The sequence below is a fragment of the Mesoplodon densirostris genome, chromosome X (assembly GCF_025265405.1).
Source record: "Mesoplodon densirostris isolate mMesDen1 chromosome X, mMesDen1 primary haplotype, whole genome shotgun sequence".
NCBI classification, from domain to species: Eukaryota; Metazoa; Chordata; class Mammalia; order Artiodactyla; family Ziphiidae; genus Mesoplodon; species Mesoplodon densirostris.
This window is the reverse complement of record NC_082681.1, coordinates 79,894,596-79,911,417: the sequence shown is the minus strand read 5'-3', so window position 1 is coordinate 79,911,417 and position 16,822 is coordinate 79,894,596. Positions and strand designations below refer to the sequence as shown.

Sequence of the window (16,822 nt, the reverse complement as noted above, 5' to 3'; positions counted from 1 at the left end):
CATGGTATCTGCTGAGAGGATGTTCAGTTATTGTAAATACAGCAATTTGATTCCCCGAATTTCAGATATGTTTCATCACTCTTTTAAAAAAAAGCTATACTGAAATGATCAAATTTTAAAGTATGAATTGCATGCTTCCAAAGATGAAATTTTATATTTCAGGTCACACATTTAAATCTCTATTTTCAAAAGAAGCAACAAATTTCTTACCGGAGTCACAAAGTCATTGATCCGTATAGCACATTATCTTTGTAAGTCATCTCCAAAGCTCTTTAAAAGCACATGTTTACATTGTCACCTATTTAAAGGAGAAGGGTGTATATTTGTGGTACAAATATTTTATCTCAGAGGTTGTTTTCAAGTTTCAGTTCAGCAGTTTGAATATAATCTGTTCTTCCTACCCCCTAGCATAGTATGCAAAATCCAGAAGCTATCAGAAACAAAACCCAAATGTAGTACAGTAAAGCCCCAGGTGCCTGGAAGAAATCATACATACAAGAAAGAAAAACTCTATTGATATCAAGATGCAACCTTTCTGACCCTTGGTTTCTCTCTCTCAGATAGCTTGGGGTAAGGAAAGAGCATAGAATTTAAAGCCACATAGACCTGATTTAACATTTAAAATCACAGAGACCTAATTTCAAATTCTAGCTCTACTACTTTTAGCTTTGTGGCCTTGGTCAAGTCATATAACCTAAGTTTTCTCATGACCTAAATATAGTAATAATACTTCCTTTAATGCTAAACGGACTAGAGATAAAGTAAAATGCCTAACTCGATGCTGGCACTTACAGATGCTCAATAGTTAGTAATTATTAGTATTAACTATAAAATGAGAATAGTACTAATCCATCTATTTCTCAGGTTTGGGGTAGAAAAATGAGAATGCTTTTTCTCATATCACAATCTCTTAGCCACTTTTATAGTTGAGAAAAGAAGCTATCCTGTTTATTTCACAGGATTGTGATGATCAAAGAGATAATACATGCTAAAGCACTTAGAAAAATATAAAGCTGTGTTAAAGATTCAGGTAGAGTATTTGTTTTAAATAAGGTTTGTCTTAAGAGTTCTCTTTTTCTTCTCCCACCAATGAATTAAGAATTAAAAATTGGATATCACAAGCTGCTCTTACTACTGATAGTTTAAGTTACATCCACTTTTGTCCATCTTGGAGAAATATACACAATGTGAGTTTTGTAACTAAAATATAATTATTCTCAATATACCCTGATAAGTCAAAGCTCTTTTATTTAGCAAGCTCCAAAATCCAGAACACAACCTAAAACCCCAAAAGGAGAGAGAATGAAACCCAGTGATCTGGGAACAAAATCTCAATCCATTGAGGCCTCTTACTCGTGAGAGAAGGGTGGCAACCACCTCACTAAGCCTTTTGGTTTAGCGTTGTATATAAAATAAATGTTACTTACTGATATACTGAGTTTAGTTGTCTGATGACCAATGAGAATGGGAAAAGGGGTCTACCAGATGTGAGAAAACTGATACCCTAAGAAGGCACAGTTAGCAGCATAAAGAAAATAAGAATTCTAAAAACAGAATAACCAGAAAAGTGAAGTCACTTGGGACTATTAATGTAGGGGTTCAAACTTCCCTGTATGCCTTGGTAAGACACTGAGCACCTCACTGTATGGTCCAGTAGGGGATTTTCATAGTGATGCTTATCCTGTAATAGACAACTCTAACATGACAAGACAGGGAAGTCTCAAAATATATTAGAAAGATTTCTGCCAGATCTCAAAGTTTGCTGTCAGTGGAGTAAGCTTTAGTTACCCAGAAAACTCACTTCTGTGGAACCTCTTATCCTATGTGGTGCCAAGTAAGTGAGGTGTTCACCGTGCATGAAGCCGCCAAGTGAGGACTGTATACCATTGTAATTGAAAAGAAATCTGAAGGACAGTATTCAACCAACTCTACTAGCAGCCATCTTAAAGATTATATGTTCTAAAATATTTCATACGAGTTTAAAAGATCTTGAATAACAACCAAATATGCTAAACATAAAAAAATGACCCAAGGCATAATTTAATAATTGCTGATGCAAGCTATACATCAGAATCTTAGGACCTTAAGAATATCATTTATGAATATCAATTATTGGTCAAAACAACATGTAAATGTTAATGATTGGACTGAATCTGATCTGGACTGATGTCCTGAGCTCTGCACTTGCTAGTCCTCTAACTTGTAGCAAGTCAGCCTCCATGTCATTACACAGGATTGCTGTAAGCATCAAACAAAATGATGTATATGCAGATATTATATAAACTATACAGTGATGTACAGATATGAATTGTTACTTCTCATAAAAGTTGAACACATAAAACAACATAGTTTATATGAGTTTATTGGTTTGGGAATTTCAAAGAAATAGGGAATTCCAAGAAAATGAAAGGTCTACTTACGCTTAGTGTATCATATAACATTGGCATGGTGGCAACCATAGCAGCAATGTAAGTGGTCTTACCTTTTTCACCAGATCTTGCTGGTTACAGCCTCTTGATTTTACTAAATCAATCCCCTTCCTGGACTACCTTCTTACTTCCTTACTTCTAATCTTTATCCATCCTTTCAGGATCCAGTTCTAAAGCTTCATGGCTTTAATGAACCTCCAGCCAGATAGCTTTATCTCCTTAGTTTACATTCTTCCATGTACATGCTTGAAACAATTACATTTTCTAGATCTCTTTCATGTACTTCTCTCATCTTCCCAGCTAGATGATAAGTCACAAGAGGTTAGGGGTTCCTTCTACCTCAGCATGGCAACTAGCTAGGACAAGCAAACAGTCAAGTAGTTAATGAATGTTTGCAGATTGAAAGAAAACATACTACAGGTCCATGCTAAAGCATTCTCCTCTTTGAATCGAGGAAACTGCATTAGAAAGATCTTAAGAGACAGGCAGTGGACAATGCACATGTCTGTGAAGCCACAGGAGTTGTATATAATAACAAATACCTGGTAAGCCATTGAGAGATTGAGGGAAGGAGTTGTTAAAAAAATTTGCTCATGAGAGAGCAACTTGTGGGTCCTTTCCAGTTCTATTCCTGCACAAACAGCTTCTTCAAAGGGCAATTCTGGTCAATGTACACAATGTTCCATTCTCAAAGTTAAACAAAAATGAAGAAATAAAAATTACATTGTATATATTTATTATTCCACCTTTCATTCACCAAATTAGATTACTTCTCTGACTGCTATGGTATATAGTGTGACAGATCTTGACCTTTTATCAGCGTAATTCAGAGCTTGAATAGACATGCGAGACTCCCTTCCTGGGGTCCCTGGAGTTCTACGCATTTTTCTAGCATGCTGGCTATAACTAGGTTCCTTTCTTTCCTGCTCAAGAAAACCTATCAGAATGCAAATGAGAGTGGCACTATTACAGAAACACCATTAAATCTATTCGAGTTTTTATTTAAGTAAATCATTACTTCAGTACTTAGCAGCAAAGCATTAGCAACACACTTTAATACCTCAGCTATAAATCACTGGAGCAATAAAACAGTTCTTGGTTTTGTGTTTAGGGACCTGGGTTCAAGTTGCATGTCTGCTACTTACTTGCTATGAAACTTTGTGAACATGCATATTAATCTTTCAGCCTCAGTTCCTATAAAGTGGCATAATGGTAATACCTACTTCACTGGGTTACTGCAAGGATTAGATATAGTGTGATTTGAAAAGCGCTTTTCAAAATGTAAAGCCCTGGGCAAATGTGAGTTCTGTATCCCCATATGCACCTGTGTAATTCCCCCTTTCTTCATCACCAGGCCATTGGCTTAGGCCTTAAACTTCCTACTGCTGTTTCTCATTCCTCACTTTATATAAATTCCTCAGCCCCTCTTCCTTCAGAATCAGTCCCTTGTAGCTGATCCAGCTACCAATCCCAGATTCATGTTTTTCCATTAGAACCAGCTATGCTAAGCCCTAACTCCTAGAGGTTATTTTTTACTGTGCTTATAGGGATGAATTTAATGCAGTCTAGGACAGAAAAACAACTCTATTTTAGAATTTTCCATCTTTCCCCCACTCTCAGAGAATGCTTTCGTATACACCAAAAGTCAAGTTTTTGTCTTACCCCGCCAGTACCTCCAGTATATACCTGCACATAGCCCAGTGCAGAAAGACAGTTTAAGGGATGCAGAGGAAAGAGACTGACCACCAAGAATCGGACAAGGGTGGAGAGTTTGGGAACACAGGACCCAAGTTCTCTAGATGTGTTGGCATTGCCAAAATTTGTATGGGAACCTTGATCAGTAGGGCCTGGCTTTACTCACTGCTACTGTTCAAAGCTTTAACTGCACATGGTGCAGCCCAGTAGAGCAAAGTAAGACTGGAAAACTAGAACCAACTTCCACTCACAACGTTTCTTGGGCCTCCACAAGCAATGCCATCCCTACCAGTTGCTCTTCCTACTGGTTCTAACCCATACTGGAACTCTCTTTGGCTGATCACTGTCTGTCTTCTCCCTCATCCACTATATAGCTGTTTCATTTGGGTAAGAATTGTGAATTCCTAGATCTCTACCCAAAAGAAACTGTTACGTGTATACAATAGTAGATTTAAACAAGAATATGCAGACAAAAATATAAAACCTAGGGCTTCCCTGGTGGCGCAGTGGTTGGGAGTCCGCCTGCCGATGCAGGGGACACGGGTTCGTGCCCCGGTCCGGGAAGATCCCACATGCCACGGAGCGGCTGGGCCCGTGGGCCATGGCCGCTGAGCCTGCGCGTCCGGAGCCTGTGCTCCGCAACGGGAGAGGCCACAACAGTGAGAGGCCTGCGTACCGCAAAAAAAATATATATATATATATATATATAAAACAACCTAAATGCCCATCAACAGTATAGTGTATGGATAAACTGTGATATAGTCATACAATGAAATATTAGACAGCAGTCAAACCAATGAACTGTAACAACACTTAGAGGTATGGATGAATCTTACCAATGTATTTTAAGCTTATAAAAAGTAAGTCCCTTATGTTGAAGTTGTCACAAAAAACCTATATATGTTCTAGGTATATATCCAAAGGAAACGAAATCCCTATCTCGAAGAAATATCTGCACTCCCATATTCACAGCAGCACTCTTTACAATAACCAAGACATAGAAACAACGTAAGTGTCCAGCAACGGATGAATGAAAAAAGAAAATGTGGTGTATATATGTATGTGTATACAAACACACACACACACATATATGTATATATAATGGAATATTATTCAGCCATAATATAGAAGGAAACCTTGCCATTTGCAGCAGCATGGATGGACCTTGAGGGCATTATGCTAAGTGAAATAAGTCAGACAGAGAAAGACAAGTACTGTATAATCTCACTCATATTTGGAATCTAAGAAAACCAAATTCAAAGAAACAGAGAACAGATTGGCCAGAGGCCATGGCTAGGTAGTGGGGGAAATGGGTGAAGGTGGTCAAGAGGTACAAACTTCCAATTACAAGATAAATAAATCCTGGGGATGGTAATGCACAGCATAGTGACTATAGTTAACAATGTTGTGTTGTGTTGTGTATTTGAAAATTGCTAAGAGTAGATCTTAAAAGTTCTTATCACAAGAAGAAAAATTATAATTGTGGAGATGGATGTTTCCTAAACATTGTGGTAATTATTTCACACTTTATACATATATCAAATCATTGTATTGTACACCTTAACTGAATACAGTGTTATATGTCAATTATACCTCAATAAAACCGGAAAAAAATGAAAAACCCATGTATGTATTAAATGCAATTAAGAAACAAGTCACCTTGGACCTATAATAATGACAAACCTAATTGAATACTGAAAAAAAAGTAATTCCCAAAATATTAAACACAGCCTAATAACTTTTATATGAAGTTATAAACAGCTAATACTCTTTTAGGAGTTCATATCAATGTGATGCGATTATATGAGAAGGAGATTGAGGAAATGATGAACACAAGCTTTAGGATAAAGGATGGAGGAGAGAGGTAGGGAAATGAGAGTAAGAAGGAAACATGTAATCAGATGTATGTTGTTTACAAAGTCCTAGCTTTTGTGTTGGGTGATTAGTTCCCAGGTGCTTATTACATTGTTTTTTAAAACTAAATAAATAAAGATACACATAGCCATTGTGAATTAAGATATGCTGTAAATGTAAAATACCTAGCAGATTTCAGACTTAGTACTCAAAAAAGCAATATTTTGGATATATTGAGTTAAAGTGTAACATTAATTTCACCTGTTTTTTTTTTTTTACTTTTGAAAAATGGCTAATAGAAAATTTTTAATTATATATGTGGCTCAGATTTGTGGCTTACATTTCTATTGGACACTGGTGGTATAAGAATCCTGTAGCACTAGTCTTTATATTATAACCACTGTTTTCAGAATTAAAGCTATTTAGTCTGTCTTTTTAGGCTTAATAATTCTGATTTATTTTATTTTTGGCTTCTGAAACCTCAGTTGAAAGTTTTAATGAATACAAGAGCAATACGTGCTCCTTCTAAAATCAAGTTAAAGCATTAGAGGAATTTATGATGTAACACAGGGAAAGCAACACCACAACCTCAGTTCCCAGACGTAGCCACTATTAACAATTAAGTATTATAGAATTTCTAGATATATGTGTTTTTAAGGTTTTAAAATGTGAACATCAAAATTATCCCTCTTCTTTTTCCCTTTCTCTGACACCAGAGAAGCAATGGAGGGTAATGGCTTGATATTGGTGCCAAGCAGAGAGCTAAAGCTGCAATTCCCACCCCTGGAGTTACAATACTCTATTGTTAGCTGGATTTTGGATTTCTTCTCCTGGCCAAGACTCCTTCTCCTCCCCCAAAGAAGTGCCATTTGGCATATATTTATACTAAAAGCTAAAGTGAACTGAAATTAATGTTTCAAGAATTTCCTAATACCCCTGGGAAAAAAGTCAGAGTCCCAATGGGATATTGTAAAATGAGAACTAAGAATCACTGTTTCAGTGTATCGATCTCCAGCAAAGTACCTGATCATTTCTCCCAGTGGCTATGAAGCAGGATTCTGATGGGCATGTAATGATCTGGAGAAAACAAGATGAATCCATTTTTCTTTAGTCATAGATTTCTCTCTATTCTTAGGAAACAGTTTAATGGAGGTAGTTATAAGGGGTAAAAAGAATCCAAAGGTCAGACTTAGTTGGATTATGTGTGTGATCTTGAAAATGTTCTTCCCAGATTGCCTGAGGCCCTATATAAAAATCATTGATAAAGGAATAAGGGTTTTTTTTTTCCCCTGGGTTAGGCTAAGTGCCATGGAGATTAGAGAAGCTATTTTCTTTCTTCACATTATTGATTGACAAGTTCAAAGATTTTGGATGCATTTCTTGGAACAAACATCAAATAATTTGACATTTTTCCTCGTTGTCCATTCAATGAAATAAATTCATTCAACATCATATTCTTAGGAAACATACCAATAAATTTTTAAATCATATTCTGTATGATTCCAGTCCTTGCATTTGTTGAGACCTGCATGAGAAAAATAAATGCAAACTGCACTCTTACTGATGTGCTGATTAGGATCTCTTTCCTCTCCCTTTTACAGTGAAATGGCAGGCTTGAACTAGGCATTCCAATCAAGACTTTTCTGAAATTCTCTCTGTCATTGTTCAGAGCCATCCTCTCTACCCTCCAGCCCATTATCATTTTTCTTCTAACCTGACTCTCTTTACTCCTCAATTCAAATTTATTCATTTCTTTATTGGTCACTTACTTGTTTTTGTCTTGCCGCCTCCTCCCATTACATTGGCAGTTCCATGAAGTAAGAGACCATGTCTAGGTCTAATTCCAAAGTAATACAATGCACATGTTCAGAAAATGCTTAACAACAAAATTATTACCTAGAACCCATGTGCCCCAAACCCCGTCTGAGTTTGTCTTATGCTATTCATGCCTTGTTTAAAAGCCTTAAGTGCACATAAAATAGTGCACTTGTTCAGAGATCACAAAAAGATAAATTGAAGTTAGAAACACAAATGGACAACTTGTGAGAGTTCTTTATATTAATGGCCTATTTATATATTTTTCACGTTTTTAATTTGCTTTTGCTATATAGAAATGCGTCCTGTTTATGGAGCACTGTGTGATCTAGTTTATTGAATAGAATGGTAGATTAGTCAGAGCATTGGTTGAAAATAGATTTAGTATTCAGATCTAGTTCAGCCACTAACTAGCTGTGGGACTTGGGTGGATCAAACCTCTGTTTAATTTCTTGGGCAAGGGAAAGTGATGGCCTAACACCCATCCTGATCACCTCACAAGGGTATTAACAGGATCAGTACATCAGAAATATATCAGAAAGTGCTTTGTAAATTAAACACCGTGTAAATATGAGGTTCTTAAGATGTGATTTTATTTGCAATTCCAATGTTCAGAAGAACATTCATTTCCTGTTGGCTTCTTTTGTAGTTTGCAGATATAGTGACAAGGTACTTTGACCTTTATCAGTATAGTCAAAAATGCCAGCCTTTAGACACAGATGGAATTTATTTGAGAAAATGATATTAGCTCACTTTTATCTTTTTAAAAAATTAAAATAGAACACGTTATTAAAATAGCTAAACATAATAATATACATATATTACATATGATAACATTCACAGCAAAATCCCAACGCACCTAAGTAATACATTGTTCACTAATCATTGACTGTTATAATCCTCATTTTTTAAAAAGCAGCTTAAATTGAGATACAATTCACATACTATATAATTCACCCATTTAACATGTACAACCAGGTAGTTTTTAAAATGTTCACAAAGTTGCACGACCGCCAAAATCAATTTTAGAACATTTTTAACACCACAAAAAGAAACCCTTAGCTGTCATTCCCCAACTCCTCCATTCCCTCTCTCAGCCCTAGGCAACCACTAATCCACTTTCTATCTCAATAGATATACCTGTCCACTGATATGTGGATTCATAAAGTATATGGTCCTTTGTGTCCGACTTTCTCTTAGCATAATATTTGCAAAGTTCATCCATTTTGTAGCATGTATAAAGACTTCATTCCTTTTTTATTGTGGTAAAATATATATAACATATGATTTACCATTTTAACCATTTTTAAGGATAAAATTCAGTGGCATAAAGCACATTAACAATGTTGTGCAACCATCACCATTCTATATTTCCAAAACTTTTTCATCCTCTCAAAGAGAAACTCTGTATTCATTTAACTACTACTCCCCCTTCTCCACTCCCACCAGTACCTGGTAACCACTATTCTTTCTGTCTCTATGAATTTAACAACTCTAGGTACCTCATATAAGTGGAATATTTGTCCTTTTGTATCTGGCTTGTTTCAATTAGCATAGTGACTTCAAAATTCATCCATGTTGAATCACATATCAGTACTTCATTCCTTTTATGGATGAAGAATATTCCATTGTGTGGATATACCATATTTTATCCATTCATCAGTTGGTGGACACTTGAGTTGACTACACTCTGGGTTGTTATGAATAATGCTGCTATGAGCATCCACGCACACGTTTTTGATGAAAATGTGTTTTCAGCTTTCTTAAGTATATACCCAGAAGTAGAATTTCTGGGTCAAATGGTAACTCAATGTTTTAACTTTTAAGAACTTTCAGAGTGTTTTCCAAAGCAGCTGCACCATTTTATACTCCCACTAGAGTATATTAGGGTTCCAATTTCTCTATATCCTCATCAACACTTGTTATTATCTGCCTTTCTGTTTATAGCCATCTATAGTGGGTGTGAGGTGATCTCTCACTGTGTTTTTTTTTTTAATTATAGTTGATTTACAAAATTGTGTTACTTTCAGGTATACAGCAAAGTGATTCAGTTACATATATGTTTCAAGTTATTTTCCATTATAGGTTATTACAAGATATTGAATATAGCTTTCTGTGCTAAACAGTATTGACTTTTTAATTTTTTGGCCGTGCTGCGTGGCATGTGGGGTCTTAGTTCTCTGACCAGGGATCCAACCTGCACCCCCTGCAGTGGAAGCACAGAGTCTTAACCACTGGACCGCCAAGGAAGTCCCTGTACTAAGCAGTAAATCCTTGTTCCTTATCCAGTTTACGTATAGTAGTTTGTTGATCTCATACTCCTAATTTATCCCTCCCCCCTTTCCCCTTTGTTAACCAAAAGTTTGTTTTCTATGTCTGTGAATCTGTTTCTGTCTTCTGTATAGATTCATTTATATTATTTTTCAGATTCCACATATAAGTGATATAATATTTGTCTTTGTCTGACTTACTTCACTAAGTATAATATTCTCTAGGTCCATCCATGTTGCTGCAAATGGCAATATTTCATTCTTTTTTATGGCTGAGTATTATTAGATTGTGTGTATGTGACATCTTCTTAAGCTAATCATCTGTCAGTGGGCACTTGGGTTGTTTCCATGTCTTGGCTATTGTAAATAGTGCTGCTATGAACATTGGGGTACTTGTATCTTTTCGAATCAGAGTTTTCACTTTTTCCAGTTATATACCCAGGAGTGGGATTGCTGGATCATATGGTAGCTCTATTTTTAATTTTTTAAGGAACCTCCATACTGTTTTCCATAGTGGCTGCACCAATTTATATTCCCACCAACAATGTAGGAGGGTTCCCTTTCTCCACACCCTCTCCAGCATTTATTTGTAGACTTTTTGATGATAGTCGTTCTGACCAGTGTGAGGCGATGCCTCATTGTGGTTTTGGTTTGCATTTCTCCAATAATTAGTGGCACTTTTCATGTGCTTATTGGCTATTTGTATATCATCTTTGGAGAAATGTCTATGCCGATACTTTGCCCGTTTCTCAAGTGGGTTGTCTTTTTATTGCTGACTTTTTATATATTCTGGATTCAATTCTCATAAGTTATATGATTTGCAAATATTTTCTCCCATTCTGTGGGTAGTCTTTTTACTTTCTTGTTGGTATCATTCATAGCACAGAAGCTTTTAATTTTTATGAAGTCCAATTTATCTATTTTTTCTTTTGTCATTTGTGTTCCTCATTTTTTTTATTGCTTTTGTTACAACTTAGAAAAGAAAAATCCAGGATATGTTTTGACTCCCCATGTGATTTGATATTCGGTCACAGTACAAGTAGCTCTGTTTTTACTATGATTTTAGGTCTTCATAGCGTCTTTGACAATGGTAATCTACCTTTACCATCTTAGTTTTTCTGCAGAACTGGTTGTCTAAACCACGAGACAAGGAGTCAGTATTTCCTCTCCCTCACCGTTCTGTAAGCACTGATCCTTCCTGTCTTGTTGTTGGCAGAAATAGAGTGAGATTATAGTTGTATAGATATATCTGTGCCTTAACATGTAACCAACCTATAGGTGTCTCAATAATTGACTGAACTTTGCCTTCAAAGAGTTACTATAGTAAATGTCCTGTAACACTTAACTATGGCATTAGCTGTTAGTCTCTTGCAATATGTGCTTTTTCTGAGGAGCTTAGTTACAGAAAAGCTCAGCAAAAGAACTTGTCTGAGATGATTTCTTTATGAGATCAAATTTCTGCCAGAATAAAACTCTTACACATTTAAAGAAAAAAAAACTTGGATGACCTCTATGGTTCCTTTCAGCTGTGAAATTATATTAATTTTAAGCAGAGTTGAAATTATTGCATAAAAATTACTGCATCCCTACTATGTTTCAGGCCCTGTGCTAGGCACTCTAATCTTCACATCATCCCTGCACATGAAATAGAGGTTATTTTCCTTTTACGTGCATATTTTACATCAACCTCAGGGATGTTAAATAATTTGAGCAGAAGTTACTGGTGGTGAGAAAAATAAGAACAAAAATAAAGTCTTCCTGGTCTTAGTTTGCTCCTCTAGGCAGGTGTTCATTTTGTCTTTTTGATGCTTCTAGACCTAATCTTAACCTTAAAGTATTCATATTGATCTTCTTTTGCCTGAATCTTGAGCAGGCTGGGCTTTCTTTAGAGCTGCTTGGCTGGAAGCTTTTTCTAGCCATAAGCATTCCACTGGGGTTACAGGGCATCAGCTTGCCTTACTGTCTCTGGGTGGAAAAAGCTAAAAGTGAATTTTTTGAATGAAAGTTTAAAATCTTAGTAAAGCCACAAGACGTAGACCCACCAACAAACTGCTGTTTTGGTGATGTCCATCTCTCTTTACCACTAAATCCTTCTAGGTTGGTTGGATAGAACCTTGGAGATTATTGCCATTGATGTACAGTATCATTAATATACCATTAAAACTCAAAATTTAAGTTCAATTCCCCCATTTCTACACCAGAAAAACAATCTTGTACTATAGAAACAAATCTGTACTATAAAATAGAAGAGAACTGAGCATGAAATATTTAGGTTGCATTGAAAATTTTTTAAGTTTTTATTGTTTTTTTCCTTTCTTTGAGCATCTTGGGCTTCTACTCTGGAGACTAGAGATATCAACTAATTATAAATACCAGGGTAAAATGAGCATATCAATCTTTTCTGATCTAAGTGAATTATGGCTCTTTGTCCCATAAGCTGTAGCATACATAAGCACAGAGATTGAATTTAAGGCATGGGAGAAGCAGGAAACAGAAGCATGATCAAACGGGAGAAATATTAGATGAATATAGATATAACTGCCAGATTGGCCATGTTCTCTAGAAGCTTTTTCAGAGTTGTTGAGCACCAACTTTGGGCCCTTACTTTATGTGCATTATGTCATTGAATTTTCACAACAATCTTGTAAATTAGGCATTATTCCCATTTTATAGATGAACAAACTGTAGCTCAAAAAGATTATGTAATTTGCCCAAAGCCATACAGCTAGTTAGTGTCAAATGCAAGAATTGATCTCCAAGGTCTTTTTGACTCCAAAGTTCTTTCAACTATGCTGCCTCCAAGTGACTTAGCGGGCTCAGACACTTGCTTTTTCCCTGTAATATCCAATGCTGTAATCACCGTGGTACTAATAATGCAGTAGCATCTGAAGCATACTGATTTGGGGGGGAGAGGAGTGTTTAAGGACCAGAAAATGGCATCTAAGACAGGAGTTGTAAAGTGAAGATATGGGCCTCTTCTGAAATGATGAATTTTAAATTGTATCCTTTATAGCAAGAATCCCAACAAGTAAAAGTCACTAGTACTTAGAGTTGGAAACGTGAGTATGGAAAAATGTTGCTGCTATTACTTTTGAGACTTAAAGCAGCTGCTATTGCAACCCCCTATGGGACCCTACTTCTACCAGTCTTAATTTTACTTAACAGTAACTGTGAATGTCATGTCTTGTTTTATATATACAAGGAGCCAAAGCTTCCCTGCCACTCACATCTTTTCCCCCGCAAAACACAAAGAGCTTTACAAACCCACAAAGGATCATTGTATAGAAAGAGAACCTGGGCCACACTAAGAGTGATCAGTTTAATATTCCACAAATTTCCAGTGAAATTAGGAAAGGTATTTTGCATGGCTTTCCAAACCTAGTAAGTCTCCACCTCTTTAAGTTTTCCCAGATACTCTTTCACTATGGTTTATTCCTTAAATTAGTAGTAATGCTACTAATAGTAGTAATGCTATCAGAAATCCCCTTAGATATTAAAAAATCCATTTTTGAGGATGTTGTGTGCTCTGCCACTTTTTTTCTTAAAAAAGAAATTAAGAGGACTTACATTATTGCCAAGGTGAAGAAACTCCATTTCTTCTAACTCCTCCCTCTTTCAACCCAAAACTCCTGAACATAACACAACAAATAAGACTGAAAGGTGGAAAGAACAAGGCAGCCTGCCTCAGAACTTAAGAAACAATACAGCAGTGAGCTCCTTTGGTTTCCTTTTTGCCTCCCGTATATCCCAGACAAGGCACTGCAGAAGCCTCCAAGCCATAACTGCCAACAGGCACAGACAAAAGGAGCTCTAAGAAAAGCCTGAACCTCATATCTAAAGGAAATAGAGAAAGGATCACCTAACAACAGAAAGCCTTTTTGGCAATACCTGCCCTACTCCAACAAAACACTAATGGAAAAAATAAAATGCACCTTCCCAACTGCCCCACAGCTTCAATGGAGCCTAGTGAGAAGTTAATCTTCCACTCCATTCCTTCCCACAAAAAAAAAAGTGGTATGCTCCTATTCCACTGCTGGGGTAGTGTTGACAGAACTGAGCAGGCAGTCCTAATCCATCATTTGGCAGAAAGAGACAGTGCTCTTATGCTCCTTCCAGAGTAGTGTCAGCCCAGTACAGTAGCAACCTAAGTTGCCACACTCACCCAGAAGCAAGGAGACTTAACAACTTGGTGCAGTGCAGGGCTAGTCATCACTGGACTTCAGCTCCATCTCCATGTCAGTGGGGTCCAACAGGGAGGCTGAGCTTCCACTCTCTCCACATCAAAAAGACTGAGCAGAAGGATATATGTCAGGGCTAGTAAGCACTCCACTTTTCCCCCCACCCTGGTGTCAGGGAGGCCCAGTGGGAAGCTGAACCTCCACACCTACCTGGCAGCAATGAGACTGAAAGAGGCAGTGTCAGGCAGGGTTGGTCAGCACACTTATACCCCTTCCCCTGGTATCAGTGTGGCACAGTGTGGAACTGAGCCTCCACCCCCAGTCAGCATGAATGAGGCTTAACAAGGTGGTAAAAGGTGGAGCTAGTTGGTTCTTTGCTACTCCCTCCTTCCCCTGGTGTCAGCAGGGCCCACTGGGGAGCTGAGCTTACACTCCCATTCAAAAATAACAGAAGCCAGAGAGCCCTGTGAGTCAGTGCACCACTTTCACTGGGATAGTGTCAGCAGAGCCAAGGGGGTAGCTGAACTTCCACTCTACCCATTTGCAATAAGGAAGTGTGAGTCAATGCCCCACTTTTGCCAGGGTCGTGTCAGTGGGATGCAGCAGGAACATACACAAATATCCAGCCCTCACAGTATACGTCATTACAGGGACTGCCTGCTTTAAAAAGAAGAATAAATAGGTTCCAGAGTCTCATAATGTAGTATACAAAAAGCTCCAGTTTACAGCCAAAAATCATTCATGAATGAGAATAGACACCAACACTGTGATGAATCAGATTTTATCTGACAAGAATTATGAAGCATCCATAATAAAAATGATCCAAAAAGTAATTACAGATTCTCTCAAAACAAATAAAGACATATAAAATCTCAGCAAAGATAAAGAAGTTATATAAAAAAGAAGCAAATAGAAATTATAGAACTGAAAAATACAATAAATGAAATAAACTTAGTGGATGGGCTCAATAAGAGAGTGGAGATAACAGAAGATAGAATCAGTGAACTTGAGGTCAGAGCAGCAGAATTTACTCAATCTGAACAACAGAGAGAAAATAGACTGGAAAAAAAGAACAGAGCCTCGGGCAATCTGTGGGACAGTAACAAAAGATCCAGCATTCATATCATCAGTGTCCAAAAGGAAAGCAGAGAGAAAGAAGTACTGAAAGAGGACTCGAAGAAATAATGGCTGACTTAAAAAGGAAAGAAATTCTGACACATGCTACGACAGGGATGAATCTTGAGGACATTATACTAAGTGAAATAAGCCAGTCACAAAAAGACAAATACTGTGTGGTTCCACTTATATGAGGTATTGAGAGTAGTCAAATTCATAGAGAGAAGAAGAACAATGATGACTGACAGGAGCTGGGGTTAGAAGAGAATGGGGAGTTGTTGTTTCATAGGTATAAAGTTTTTGTTTTGTAAGATGGAAAGAGTTTTGGAGATTGCACAACAATGTGGAGGTATTTAACACTACTGAACTGTACACTTAAAATGGTTAAGATGGTAAATTTTATGTTATGTGTATTTTACCACAAGTTTTTAATTAAAAAAAAAAAGAAATGGCTGAAAACTTCCCAAATTTGGCAAATAAATAAAGCTACAGATTCAAGAAGCTGAGTGAGGCTCAAATATAATAAATCCATGCCAAGACACAACATAGACTTATGAAAATTAAAGATAATGAAAAAATCTTGAGAGCAGCCAGGAAAAAAAAGAATTCATTACTTATAGGGAAACACCAATTCAACTGTCAACAGATTTCATATTTGAAAGCATAGCAGCCAGGAGGAAATGGTACAACATTTTTCAAATGCTGAAAGAAAAATGTTAACCACAGATCTTCATCAAGAGAATCCCTTCAGAAGTTAGGGGGAAACAAAGGAATTTTCAGATGAAGAGTATTTGTTGTTGCTAGCAAACCAACACTTAACAATGGGCTAAAAGAAGTTCTATAAACAGAAATGATAACAGCTGAAGGCTTGGAACTTCAGAAAGGAAAGAACTACACTACAATGGTGAAAATAGGGGTAAATACCATAGGCTGTGTTTGTTCTCATGAGTTTATTAAATAATTTCTGATAGTTGAAGCAAAAATTATAACACCATCTGATATAGTGCCCAATTCCCTGTATGTGCAGGAAATACTTAAGACTATTAAGAGGTACTTATATTGAAAAAGTGGAGAGGATACTCAACATTATTAGCCATTGGGGATATGTAGCTCAAAACCACAGTGAGGTACAATTTCACACCCACTAGGGTGACTGTACTCAACAAGATAGATCATATAACAAGAGTTGACAAGGACATGGAGAATTTGGAACTATCATACACTGCTGGTGAGAATGTAAAATGATGCAGCCCTTTTGGAAGAAAACAATCTGGCAGTTCCTCAAAATGCTAAACATACAGTTACCATATGACCCAACACTTCTGCTCCCAAGTATATAACCAAAAAATTCAAACAGATATTCAAGCAAAGACTTGTACATGAATGTTCATAACAGCATTATTTATAATGGCCAAAAACTTGAAACAACCCAAGTATCCATCAACTGTTGGGTGGATAAATAAAC

The 16,822-nt window shown here is 36.8% G+C and overlaps 1 protein-coding gene across 8 annotated transcripts in view; it reads left to right on the top strand.

Annotated features, from left to right (window-relative positions):
• Nucleotides 1-16,822, top strand: part of EDA (ectodysplasin A) — a 403,721-nt gene that overhangs the window by 316,838 nt on the left and 70,061 nt on the right. Inside the window, exon 3 of one of the 8 annotated variants that reach the window (XM_060087149.1) lies at nt 5,034-5,185. The exons of the other annotated variants lie outside the window; for them this stretch is intronic. Coding sequence (XP_059943132.1) covers nt 5,034-5,125 — 92 coding nt within the window. The 3' untranslated portion in view covers nt 5,126-5,185. Of the gene's footprint in view, nt 1-5,033; nt 5,186-16,822 lie in introns of those variants that run through there. 8 annotated transcript variants of the gene reach the window in all.